The 14,424-nt window shown below is 37.3% G+C and overlaps 1 protein-coding gene across 1 annotated transcript in view; it reads left to right on the top strand.

The window, feature by feature from the left end:
- KIAA0586 (KIAA0586 ortholog) overlaps nt 1-14,424 on the top strand; it is a 137,799-nt gene that overhangs the window by 4,537 nt on the left and 118,838 nt on the right. The window contains 5 exon segments of the mRNA XM_021102647.1: nt 1,628-1,694; nt 3,881-3,974; nt 9,563-9,737; nt 10,473-10,694; nt 13,687-13,840. Of these exon segments, the coding sequence (XP_020958306.1) occupies nt 1,628-1,694; nt 3,881-3,974; nt 9,563-9,737; nt 10,473-10,694; nt 13,687-13,840 (712 nt within the window).

Here is a 14,424-nt window from a genome sequence, read left to right on the forward strand (position 1 = left end):
TGCCTCCATAAAAACTGTATCAATAATATATTTTCTCTAGCAAGATCATGAGTAGAATATAGTGGAATTATTTTTCCCCATCTTTATTTACATGGAGCCGTTGAAGTTAAAAAACTACCATTTTGATAGGTGAAAAAAGCATCTCATTGTTTTATTTTGTATTATTAGTGAAGGGGAAGTTTTTTTCATGTACTGAGACCACATTATGGCTCAGTAACAAAGAATACTGTGATTAATTTGTGATGTTGTGCCATGCATTGGCCATACTTACGAACTTCATTCAACTCACAGTGAATCACACTTTCACATTTAACTATAGCCACTGAGATGTTACATGAGTTGCTCTGCTGAAAGTAGCAAGTCAGGATTTTTTTTTTTTCATTATAGCTGGTTTACAGTGTTTTGTCAATTTTGTACTGTACAGAAGGTGACCCAGTTACATATACATGTATACATTGTTTTTTCTCACATTATCATGCTCCATCATAAGTGACTAGATATATCTCAGATATATTCCCAGTGCTATACAACAGGATCTCATTGCTTATCCATTCCAAAGGCAATAGTTTGTATCTATTAACCCCAAATTCCCGATACATCCCACTTCCTCTCCCACCCCTTTGGCAACAACAAATCTGTTCTCTATGTCCATGATTTTCTTTTCTTTCTCTCTCTCTCTCTCTCTCTCTCTCTTTTTGGCTTTTTAAGCCTGCATCTGCAGCATATGGAGGTTGCCAGGCTAGGGGTCTAATCGGAGCTACAGCGGCTGGCCTATGTCACAGCCACAGCAATGTAGGATCTGAGCCATGTCTGTGACCAACAACCACAGCTCACAGAAATGCCGGATCCTTAACCCACTGACTGAGGCCAGGGATCGAACCTGAAACCTCTTGGTTTCTAGTCAATTTTGTTTTTGCTGAGCTGTGATGGGAACTCCTCCTGATTTTCTTTTTGGTGGAAAGGTTCATTTGTGCCGTATATTAGATTCCAGATATAAGTGATATTCTATCATATTTGTCTTTCTTTTCTGACTTCACTTAGTATGAGAGTCTCTAGTTCCATTCATGTTGCTGCAAATGGCATTATTTTGTTCTTTTTTATGGCTGAGTAGTATTCCATTGTGTATATATACCACATCTTCTTAATCCATTCATCTGTCAGTAGACATTTAGGTTGTTTCCATGTCTTGGCTATGATGAATAGTGTTGCAGGGAACATGTGGGTGCATATGTCTTTTTCAAGGAAAGTTTTGTCCAGATATATGCCCAAGAGTGGGATTGCTGGGTCATGTGGTAGTTCTATGTATAGTTTTCTAAGCTACCTCCATACTGTTTTCCATAGTGGTTGTACTTCAAGTCGGGATTTGAGTCTGAATTTCCAGACCATAGTTGCCTGCTCATTCATTTACCCATTCATTCACTCCTTTGACAGCTCATTACTCATTCATTAAATCTTTGAGTAGCTTCAAGATACCTAATTATTGTAGTGATGATGGGAATTAAGTATATAAAAGCACACAGTCCTGAACTCCCAGGATGCAGTCGTCACAAAGCTAGTAAACGGTACCTGGTAAATAATAAGTCATAAAGTTTATTAGCCTCTCATTTCTTCCTTTTATGTCCTAAAGCGTTTTTCTAAAGATGTTGCAGTGCAAGGGTTACCTTTGGATAAAACAGAAGAGAACAACAGACAAGGTAAAAGGGCAGATTTGATTTTTTTGTGTGTGATAAAATATATGTAACATAAAATTTACCATTTTTAAATGTACATTTCTGTGGAATTAGGTACATTCACATCGTGCAGCCACAGAACTCCATCTCCAGAACTTTTCGTCTTCTACAGCTGAAACACTGAACATCAAATACTGACTCTTTTTCCTTCTCTCACCATTCTACTTTCTATCTTTATAAATTTCAGTATGCCTCATTTATATGGAATCATACAATGTTTGTCCTTTTGTGATTGAGTCATTTCATTTAGCATATTGTCGTGGTTCATTTATTTTTTTAATTTTTGTGCTTTTCGTTGTTTTGTTTTGTTTTGTTTTGTTTGGTATTTTTAGGGCTGCCCACCTGGCATGTGGAGATTCCCAGGCTAGGGGTCAAGTCGGAGCTCTAGTCACTGGCCTATACCACAGCCACAGCAACGTGGGATCTGAGCTGTCTGACCTATACCACAGCTCATGGCAATGATGGATCCTTTAACCCACTGAGCAAGGTCAAGGATTGAAGCTGCATCCTCAAGGATGCTAGTCAGATTTGTTTCCACTGAGCCACAGTGGGAACTCCTGTTTTTTTTTTTTTTTTTCCTTTTTTTTCTTTTTTTTTAAGGACTGCACCTTTGGCATAGTTCCCAGGCTAGGGGTCAAATTGGAGCTATAGCTGCTGGCCTATGCTACAGCCACAGCAACATGGGATCCTTTAACCCACTGAGCGAGGCCAGGAATTGGACCTGCATCTTCATGGATCCTAGTTGGGTTCCTTAACTGCTGAGCCATGAAGGGAACTCCAGTTCATGGTTCATTTATCTTGTAACATGTCAGAATTTTCTTGTTAAGGATAGAATTTTGGTTTTTTTGACATTCACTGTTTTTTTTTTTTTTTAGGTATTTATTAAATAGCATTATAATTTTTTCTTGTTTTCATTTTAAATTAGTTTTTCCTTCCAAATTAAGCTACTAAATGACTCTCTAAAGTCCAGAAAATGGTTTGTATTGGTAGTTTTATTGCCAACCTATTTTGTAGGTTTGCTTTTATTTTTGTATTAAAGTATAGTTGATTTGTAATGTTCTGTCAAATTCTGCTGTATAGCAAAGTGACCCAGTCATACACATACACACACATACATATTATTTTTCTTGTATTATTTCCATCTTGTTCTATCACGAGTGATTGGATATAGTTCCCTGTGCTATATAGCAGGATGTAGGTTTGCTTTTAGATTTATAAATGATGAATTTAAGTTCTGAATAGTCTTTTGTAAGATAACAGATTAAAAATATGATTTTAAAATAGCTAATGACTTTTTTTTTTTTTTTTTTTTTGGTCTTTTTAGGGCTGCACCCATGGCATATGGAAGTTCCCAAGCTAGGAGCTGAATTGGAGCTGCAGCTACTGGCCTATGCCACAGCCACAGCAATACCAGATCTGAGCCACATTTGTGACCTATACCACAGCTCATGGCAATGCCGGATCCTTAACCCACTGAGCAAGGCCTCGTATTGAACTCTCATCCTCATAGATACCATGTGTGTTCTTAGCCTGCTGAGCCGCAAGGGGGAACTCCTTAATAACATTTTAAAAGTAGTTGGTTTTATTTTCATCTAAGTGGTTTTCTTTCTCTCTTTCTTTTCTTTTTTTTTTTTTTTTGTCTGTCTTTTATCTTTTTAGGGCCGAACCCGCAGCATATGGAGGTTCCCAGACTAGGGGTCTAATTGGAGCTATAGCCGCCGGCCTACACCATAGTCACAGCAACACCAGACCCGAGCTGCGTCTGCAACCTTCATCACAGCTCATGGCAGCTCCAGATCCTTAACCCACTGAGCGAGGCCAGGGATCGAACCTGAAACCTCATGGATACTAGTTGGATTCGTTAGCCACTGAGCTATGATGGGAACTCCAAAGCGGTTTTCTCTTTAGAGTTGAACAAATGTCTAATTTGGCCCCAAGGTTTTTACACAATTTTTCTCCTATAGTTGAGGGTTATGACTATTATTGTTCAATCACTTAATTTGTTCCTTGCTATTTAAAATTGAGAAATCAATTGCTGAATTCCCAAACATTTTTTTTTTTTTGGTTAAGTTTTTTTTAAAAAAAATAGCTTATTAAAATTTAATATATTTTCAGTAACCTAAAGTATATTTTTGGTCTTGATTTTGCAGCAAATGACATCTTTATTTCTCAGTATACCATGGGACAGAAAGATGCTTTAAGAGCAGTTTTAAAGCAAAAGTCAGTTTCATTTACAGAAAATAGGTGAGCCATTTCTTGTGTTTCTATATGGTTTTCTAAAATCAACTTCATTTATGCTTTGGACCTAGGAAAAAGTTTCTTTTCAATGTGTGAGATATGTATTGTGTGATAATATGTATAAAACATCTTTCATGCTGCTGGGTACATATAAAATACTCCATAGCTGTTAACAATTGTTATAGAAGAGGTACTGTTCTAAGCACTTTATGTGCATTAACTCATTTAATTTTCTCAAAACACAATGAAATAGATTCTGTTTTTGTTCTAATTTTGCAGAATCCCCATTTCATAGATGAGGAAACTGAGGCACAGAGGGATTGATTTTTCCCAAAGTCATTTAGCAAGTATTCATTGGGCTGGGATCAGACAGTCTGTCTTCAGAGCTCTCTCTCTTAGTCACTTCTGTATACTACTGAAGGCAGTGGTCAGGTAGTTCCAAATTATCATATTTATTATTTTTTATCAAAGGACATTTAGACTTTTTCTGGTTAAGACTTGAAAAAGGGACAAGCTTAGCATCTGGATGGAGTGAAGGGAAACCATGGTTACTACTCTATTTAAATGTTCCCTCTTAACTTTATCTTAGATGTCAATGAAATATAAAACCAACCCCTTGACTGTAGCACCATGATAAGCATGAAACAATGCATCACTGAAGGCATTTTTTAAAAATTCATTAGTGGGGATGGAATGAGATATGTATTCTTAGGCTAAATGTGTTCCACTCCTGCACCAGAGCAGCCTGGGAGGCCCTTAGAAAATAGGAAAAATTTAAACATACTTTTGAACTATTTTATTCAAAAAAGAAATTTTATATTACTTTGTAAATAGAAAATCTATTTCTAATAATAAAATTAAAAGAAATATACAACTGTTAAAGTTTATTCCTTTTTTACCTGTAGTTATCCATGGTATACACATTATACTCTGGGAAACACTAACAAAATAAATACTACCTCTAAACCACAAGCATGTGATCTGAGCCATCCAGAGTTTTACACCTAGTTGTTTGGCCTAATTGTATTTTCCCTTTTACGTTTGTTCAGCCTCCAATTCCCAATATGTGGGTATAATGTTTAGGAGGGGAATTTGGATGGTAAGTTGTATTCTGGGGTTTGTAAATATATAAGAAAAGGCAAAAGTAGGGACCCGAGGGGGTGGTGTAGTTTCTCAAATTCTACTTGAACTAAAAATTGCAGATTACATCTGACTCATTTGGACAGTAAGTGGTTACCACTTCTCTCCGCTGACCCCCAGTAGAAGTGGCAACTTGAATTTACAATAGGCACTTTATTAACTTGCCTTCAAGTCAGAACTCTGAACTGAAACCTGTCAGACTTCTCAGAACTCTCATATCTGAGAAGCAGAAGATACTCATAAACAAGTGGACAGTGAGAGGTAACTGTGAATACTGCCCCTTTTATCTATTCATAGTTAATCTCTCCCCATTCCAGGATGAATGAATGGAATAAAAAAAAAATTACCAAGGGCCTCTGAGAAGGTCTTTGCAAATGTAGAGAATAATAATTGAGTCAGAACTATAAAAATGACTTTCATGTTGGGTTAAAAGACAGTCTAATTATGTCTCAAGAGTTATACTCCTTGTAGTCAGTGTCACTTGATCTGTTGTGTTTTTTTTTTTTTTTTTTTTTTTTTTTGAGAATCGTAGATGGAATTTGGCCAAGTGATTCTGAAATTTACTTGGAAGGATACACAGTTGAGAATACATACACATACTGTTAAGAATAGATGCATGTAGAATGCACATAGTTGAGAATAACTGATTTTAGAAAAACAAGAACAGAATGATGGAGAACTTGCTCTGATACTATAATATGCCATAAAACTGTATTGAATGGTACTGGACTGGAGCCTTTAAAGAATTAAGAGTAGGTCTAGAGGGTCTAGAATAAGGGTAGAATATTCCTTACTTGTGGCTGGAGAGGTAAGCAATGGGCAAGGTTATAAACTACTTGAAAGAAGTTTAGATTTAAGAAGAAATGGCAAATCATTTAACAGTTTTAAAGTATGATATATATTTCTTAAAATGCTTACTTAGGTAGATAAAAATTGCATTGGAAGAGCACTGGATTGGAGGCCAAGAAACCAATTGGCTATAAATTTTTCAGGGATCTTTTTAAGAGATGAATTATATTGGTTCTGGGTACACTGGGGAGTGGTGGAATGAGTGTGGAAATCATGCTAGATTGGAGAGGAGCAGACAGATTTGGAAGATGTTTTGGAGATAGAATTGGCAGGAATTGATGATTAGGTGTGAGAGTGTGGAAGAAGCTAAGGGTGAATCCCCAATTCATTGGCTTTTATAAATGAATAATCATTGGCAGTATTCACTGAGAAGGGCATTCTTTGGGGAATAAATTTCATTTTGGACATAGGCAAGGGTTTGAAGTACCTAGGAGACATCTAGGTAAAAAAAAATCCAATAGGAAATCCAATATAAAGGTCAAATTCACAGGAGTTCCTGTAGTGGTGCAGCAGAATGAATCTGACTAGGATCCATGAGGATGCAGGTTCAATCCTTGGCCTTGCTCAGTGGGTTAAGGATCCAGCATTGCTGTAAGTTGTGGTGTAGGTCACAGATACAGCCTGGATCCCACGTTGCTGTGGTAGTAGTGTAGGCCTGCAGCTGTTGCTCCAGTTGGACCCCTACCCTGGGGACTTCCATATGACTTGGGTGCAGCCCTAAAAAGCAAAAAAAAAAAAAAAAAAAAAAAAAAAAAAAGGTCAATTTCACAAAAGGGGTCTAAGCTAGAAATCCAGAGGTAGACGTCATCAGCATGTAGGTGGTAGTCTAAACTCTAGAAATGGTTGAAGTGACTCAGGTGAGAGTGAAAAGAAAGGTAGCATAGGGAAGGGCTCTGAGAAGAGCAGATATTTAAGAGATGTGCAGAGAAAGCAATGTGGTTTCTAAATGCTACTCAGAAAGTTTATCCAGAAATGTAGGCGAGTGTGGTGTTCACAAAGCCAAGGGGAATGAGCCTCTAAGTTTGTAGCTGCTCAGAGGTAATGAAAGATAAGGAGTAAAAGGGGTCCATTGAATTGGGCAAGAAGTATTGGTAGCCTTCAGTTTCAGCGCAGTTTCAGTGATTGAGATAGATGCCAGATTCAGAGGATTTAGGAATAAAGAAAAAAGTTCTAGAAAAAGTAATAATTTCTTCTGAGTGGGAGAGTTTTGTGCATTTTTCTTCTGGTTCTTTACACTTAGAAGTTCTTTACATTTGCTACATTGAGCATTTATGAATTTGATAATTTATTAAAGCCTGTAAAGAAGTTGGTGTCTAGACTTTGTAATGTTATTTTTCTTGTTGGTCAATTTAGTGTATCAGTGTGGTATGAGAGATCTTAAAGGACAAGTCACATTCAGACTACAGACAGGAATTCTAGAAGGTAGGGATTGTCTGAATTATATTTTCTTAGTATACCACTCAGTCAATTACATATATTGAGCAGCTACTATGAGCTCTTTCTGAGTTTCTATTTGAAAAAATAGTCCCCTGCCCTCACTCACCACCTCAAGTTGCCGAGAGCTTAGTTGAGAGGAGAATATGTACGTTTATGAAGGAATGTGTGATTTGAACTGAGAGGAAACACTCGATATATTATTAAACTGTTTTCTACAGACATTTAAACTGATTATCAAGCCTCAGTTGTGTGGTATAGCCAGTAAATGCAAAAGGGATTCATGAAGTGAGAGATGAAGAGGAAATGTTAAAAGAACCGGCTTATTAGAAAAGATAAGGCTTGTGTTGGATCTTAAGAAGAAGGATAGAGTAAGTTGGTTTTAGAAGATTGAGAGAATAGTGTGAGAAAAAGCATGGAGTCAGCTGTGGAAGTGGTGTGTGAACTGAGAGCAGTGTGACTCAGGAGAGAGGTGGTTTCCTGAGCGAACAGCAAGTACAGTATGTATGGGAGCCAGGGGAAGGGCTAGAGGATGGAGTGTGAGGAAGGCCAGACGGAAGAAATTAGCCTAGTCACTTGTCTCTATAAGGAACAATTTTAGATTTTTGAATGGTGGAAAAATGTGTGTGAGAAAAAATGTGAGAAGTTTTTAAGCAAGTAGAAACTGGAAGAGTGAAATAGTTGGCAAGAGATAATGAAGTTTTAGTCCTAGAGGGGGAGACGTATGAAGGGAGAAGTCTAGTCTGAGAGAGAAAGCTTGGTGTCCTGCGGAGATCTCAGGGAATGATCCTGACTCTGCTACTTACTAATTCTGTGGCTTTGATCAAGCAAATCCCATTGCCTCTGTGGACCTCACTTTCTTCATCTGCAAAATGAGGACATTAGGTAAGATGGTCAGTTGGCTTCCTCCTGCCTCTGTAATTCTATGACATCGTTCCTGTGATTGTGATGAAATAATTGACAAAACTGGTGACTGAGTTGGGTGTGAGAAGGTGAATGGAGGATAGAGAAGTTAAGATAACTTCAAAATGTGGAGAATAAGAGAAAAATGATGCTTTTAGTAGAAATGAGGCAACATCAAGGAGGAATAAGTTTAAGAGCGCTGTACCTTCTTTAAAAATCAAAAGGAAATTTAGCAACTGGAGGTAGAACTCATTCCTGCTGAGTTGACTTAGTCTTACCTAGTGACGCCTCAATTTTGTCAATGTTTCCTTTCATTGATTTCTTTCAGGGCAAATACAGAGCAAAATTGATCAGTCCTTTTTTCTCCAAGTATTTAGTTAAGTATGCTGTATTGCTCTCTCTTTGTTTGGTGAACCTGCAGCATGTAGAAGTTGGATCCCTGACCTGCTGTTCCATAAGGGAACTCCTGTATCTCATTTTTAATTCAAACTGCTCAGTAGCATTTTTGTGCCTATTTTGATAAAGTAGGTGACATTTATTAAATCTAAATGAGCTAGAATTTAATAAATTCTTTTCAGTAGTTTTAACATCCCTCTTGGGTTGTCTTCCTTCGGGAGTAAAACTAAATTTTTAGAGCCTTTTCTGCATGTTTTAGATGTTAGTACTTTTTTTTTTTTTTGCTTTTTAGGGCTGCACATGTGGCATATGAAAGTTCCTAGGCTAGGGGTTGGTTGAATCAGAGCTGCAACTGGTGGTCTACACCACAGCCACAGCAATGCCAGATCTGAGCCGCATCTGTGACCTACACCATAGTTCATGGCAACACCGGATCCTTAACCCACTGAGTCCAGGGATTGAACACCGGATCTTTAACCCACTAAGTGAGTCCAGGGATTGAACGTGCCTCTTCACGAATGCTAGTCAAGTTCGTTACCATGGAGCCACAGTGGGAACTTCCTAAATTTGTACTTCTTGACTATAAATCATAGAAATTATGCTCATGTCTTTTGCATGTGTGCTGAGTCATATTTTTTGAAGTATTGCTGTCTTCAGGGAATTATCTTTTTATTTTTTTAGTGTTTAGTGACCTGAGCCTTAATAGATTTTGTTAACCAAGTGACCGATAAGCTGCTGATAGTGAAAAACAGGGATTTAATTTTTTTAAAAATCAAGAAAACTCACCTGCAGCAGATTACCACTTGTAGTTATTTCTTTTAATGTTCAGTGTAGCTTAACTGAATAGATTTTTATTCCTTGTTTATTTACAGAGCTCAAAGCATGCCTGTTTTTAAGGAAGTAAAGGTACAGCTTTTAGAAGATGCCAGCACAGAAAAGGATGCTGTTACTCAGGAGAATAGAACTTCACCCAGTGGCATTGATTCAGCTACAACTGTGGCTGCAGCGACTGCTGCTGCCATTGCAACAGCAGCTCCACTGATAAAAGTATGTTTCTCCCCAGATAGTCTGATAACTACTTTGTAAAATGTAAAAATGTTTATTAGAAACCGATTCTGTAGTTGTTGTGTCCAGCCAGGAACATTTTCATTGCTCTCCATGGTTGTGTATTATTTCTCAGAAGTTATGAGAATTATGCCTCATCAATGTCTTAGTGCTAGAAAACCCAGGGCTTTCCCAGCTTTAGCACTGAAAATATCTTATCCTGGGAACTCCTCAGTCCTGGGCAACTTGGGACGACTGTCATCTTTATTTTAAAGCCAAAATGGATCATAGAGACCACCTATGCCAGACCCTTCAGTTTGCAAATGAGAAAATTGAGAAACAGGTTCGGGTCAACATAAGGTCTTAGAGCTAATAGGTTGAAGAGCCAGGACTGCCAATCTAGTTCAGCCTTAGATTAGTGAAGTCTTGAAAGGTACTTTGTTTTGCTCTTTTTAAGTTCCATATAAATATTTTCAGTTTCCATTAAGTGCTTAATTTCCAGTAAAGAAAAATTCTATGTGATCAATTTGTCATTTTTTTTATGAGTAAGAAGATCTATTCAAGGATAACTATCTTCTGCCTTTTATTTCTTTTTAATACAAAAAATAAAGGCATAAAATCATCAGAAATTTAAAGGGTAAAAGCTTTGGTTTGATCACTTCTCAATACTAGTCACTGTATATAACCTTTATAGTAATTGAGTGTATTTCTGTTATCTGGATATTTTTATTGTTTTAGGTGCAGAGTGATTTGGAAGCAAAGGTCAATTCTGTTACAGAGTTACTCAATAAATTACAGGAGACTGATAAACAGTTACAACGTGTTACAGAGCAGCAGACAAGCATTCAGAGTAAACAAGAGAAACTACACTGTCATGATCATGAAAAGCAAATGAGTGTGTTTATGGAACAGCACATTAGGCATCTCGAAAAATTACAGCAGCAACAAATAGATATTCAGGTATCTGTAATAAAGTCAGCACACATCCCACGACATTTTGTCTTGGATCTCTAACCTTAAATTCATTGATTATTGCAGTAGCTCATTAGATTGTAATAGTCTTAGTTCTCAAATAACAGTTTGCTTGTTCATTATTCTTCCCCTCTATGTGGAGAACTGCACATTCTAGTTCAAATGTCTAGTTCTGTGAAATTTCTCCTTATAATTGATTTTTCCTTCTTTTGTAGTATTTCTGTTAATACCATATTTTGTTTTCCCTTTTTTGGCTGCCCCTTGGCATATGGAGTTCCCCGGCCGGGGATCATCTCCGAGCAGTAGTTATAACCTAAGCCACAGCTGTGGCAACGCCAGATCCTTAACCCACTGTGCTGGGTCAGGGATGGAGCCTTTGTCCCAGGGCTCCCAGGGCTCCTAAGACTCCACTTATCCTGTTGCACCGCAGCAGGAACTCGCATACCATTTTTAAAGGACTTACATTGCATTGCACCTATTTGTTTACATTGGTGCTTCTTAGCTGGGGAATGTACATCAGAATCACTTGGAGAGCTTTATCAAAATACACATGCTTGTACCTCTCTGAGACATGCAATCTGAGACACGAGATTCTGAGACAGCAGGTCCGAGATGGGGCCTGGGATCCTTGAAAGCTCTCTAATGACTCTGATGCACATTCATGGATGAGAACAACCTCATATATGCATTTATGTCTACATTTACTTAATTCAAAAGAATGAGTATTTTTAGTGCTTTTTGCACATGAGGCCATGGGCTATTATAAAAAGAAGAGTTATCCCACAAGGAGCTAATAGTATGTATAGTTTCTTATTCATTTTGGAATTTCCAGGCCCTGGGATACTACCTAGCATGCAGGTACTCAGTAAACGGTTCTTTTTTTTTTTTTTGGAATGAGTGAATGACCAGCATTGTAAATGCATTGGTTTTAATTTACTTCTTTTCCCCTAATTGGCATGCAATTTAAAAACTTTTAAAAATTAAATTAAAATATAACATTTAGAAGAATATATAAAATAAGCTTATTATAACTCAATATAAGGTGATAAAGTGAACACTATAAAGTGGCCTGTAATTTTCAAGACTTCTTAATAGAGCTTGTCTTGAACTTTTCATGTGGTTCAGACATTATTTTTATTGGAATGATCATGGGCATATAAAATAATGTTTTGGTAAGGCTAAAATTGAGTGTGTAGCATGTTATCTGGAGAGAGGCTAGGAATGGGCCTATTAGAGTGCTGGTCCCCAGTCTACAGATAATTTTATTTCTCTGAAGCTTCATTTTTTAAATTATTTATTAAAAATAATTTTTTTTTGGTTGCACCCATGGCATGTGCATGTTCCCAGGCCAGGGATCAAACCTGCGCCATAGCAGCGATCTGAGCCACATCAGTGACAATGCTGGATCCTTAACTGCTAGGCCACCAGGGAACTCCTTGAGCCTTCATTATTTACCTAGAAAATATTTTATTTTTTTGCTGAGTATGAAATGAGATGACATATTTGAAAACACATAGATATTTTTTCAGATAGTCCTAACTGTCTATCTGCTATTCATTTATCCTTCAATAAATAAACCTGTTATTTAACTTTCTGCTTTTGGAATGATGGAATCTTTGCTAATTCAGACATCTTACTTAAAAAGCTTATAATTAGAGAGATGTGAAGATTCAGTGACATACTAGGTATTTTAGTAGTTCAGTTAATACCTGATGAAACAGTGTTCTTTGGGAGTTCCCATTGTGAGTCAACAGGTTAAGAACCCAACATGATATCTGTAAGGATTTGGGGTTGAACCCTGGCCTTGCTCAGTGGGTTAAGGATCCAGCCACAAGCTATGGCATAGGTTGCAGATGTGGCTCAGACCTGGCATTGCTGTGGCTATGGCATAGGCTGGCAACTGAAGCTCTAATTCGACCCCTAGCCTAGGAACTTCCATATACCATGGGTTCAGCCCTAAAAAGAAAAAAGGAAAAAAAAATTCTAAAAGGGGAGTTCCCTGGTAAGCTAGCTGGTTAAGGATCTGGCATTGTCTCTGCTATAGTTTGGGTTACTGCTGGGGCGCAGGTTTGATCCTTGGCCTGGGAACTTCCGAATGCTGCTGGTACAGCCAAAAACAGACAGACAAACAGAAAACAAAAACTCTCTTCTTTTTAAAAACCAGTCTTGGAGTTCCTGTCGTGGCGCAGTGGTTAGCGAATCCGACTAGGAACCATGAGGTTGCGGGTTTGGTCCCTGCCCTTGCTCAGTGGGTTAACGATCCGGTGTTGCCGTGAGCTGTGGTGTAGATTGCAGACACGGCTCGGATCCCGCGTTGCTGTGGCTCTGGCGTAGGCTGGTGGCTACAGCTCCAATTAGACCCCTAGCCTGGGAACCTCCATATGCCGCGGGAGCGGCCCAAGAAATAGCAAAACAAAACAAAACAAAAAAAAACACCAGTCTTATAAGATACACTTTTCACTTATTTTAATAAATAGTGCTAAAAAGTAGTCATTACAGTGTCCATCTAAATATAAATGAATATATTACTGCTGCTACTAAGCATGGCTACTATTTTATTTGGGTGCTTACTATCAGTGTTTTTTGAACTTTGATTAAAATGAAATCTTACCATCCAGGATGTAACAGATGAGATGTTTTGGCTTAAGTAGAAGTCTAGGGCTAGGTCCCTTCCTCCTGGTCCTTTCTTAGCTAGCTTCAGTGTCTCTTGAGCCATCTCTGAGGTTAAAAGGAAGAAATGAAGGTTTAGAATAAATTAATTGATCAAGGCCACACCACAGAGCCAAGCAGTCTTTGTGATACCGTGTCCTTCCCTCTGCATTGCTGCTGCAGTGGATAATTGCAAGTAAAGTATGTATTTTCATTGTTTATTGAATTTAATAGATTGTTTACAAGTCCCCTAATAAATTTCAGTGTATTTTGTCATCTAATACATTTGAGTTGATATTTGAAATTAACAAAGTAATTTTATGTTTCCTAGACTCATTTCATTAGTGCTGCACTCAAGACTAGTAGTTTTCAGCCTATTACTGGGCCTCCTTCTAGATCAGTAGAAGAGTATTCTGTAAAACCAGACCATGTGAATTTTGGTAGCTGTAATCTATCTTCAGATAACACCTTTGCTTCCAAACAAGGTAAAAAATGTAGTTCTCTATGAATAAAAAATGCCAGATATGAATGTTTTTTATAGTGTATAAGGTGAAAACTTATTTTACTAGGCTATAGAAGGCTAAGTCTTTGTTTTATAACACTAGGGTTTTTTTAGGTCAAAAAATTTCTAGGTAATTTTGAAACTTGTTCACTCAAGTTTTGGATTATGCCCTACTGAGTGGTTTTAATTAAGTTTCATAAATTGTCAGAAGCACTTTTATGTAAAGGTTTTACTTCTCTAGCATCAGAAATGCTTGTTATCAATTCGCTGATTCTCTGACAAACTGCATATTTACAGCTTTTCTCGATATCATCAGGAGAGAAATCACCTGAATACAATTATAAACATTTCTAAATATTTTCAAAGTAGTAGTAATGCAAATCTATTTTAATGGAATTTTAAAAATATTTTTATATAATAATAAAAGAATACATAGCTTATTTAAACCTTTAGAATTTAAACTGCCTCAATAAATTTGTCTCCAAATTATTGATATTTGAATGGTGAACTGATGAAAATCAAGAGCCCATATCCCTTTAATGATATACAGATTCACGTGGTAAAATA

Source organism: Sus scrofa, chromosome 1, assembly GCF_000003025.6.
Source record: "Sus scrofa isolate TJ Tabasco breed Duroc chromosome 1, Sscrofa11.1, whole genome shotgun sequence".
Lineage (NCBI taxonomy): Eukaryota > Metazoa > Chordata > Mammalia > Artiodactyla > Suidae > Sus > Sus scrofa.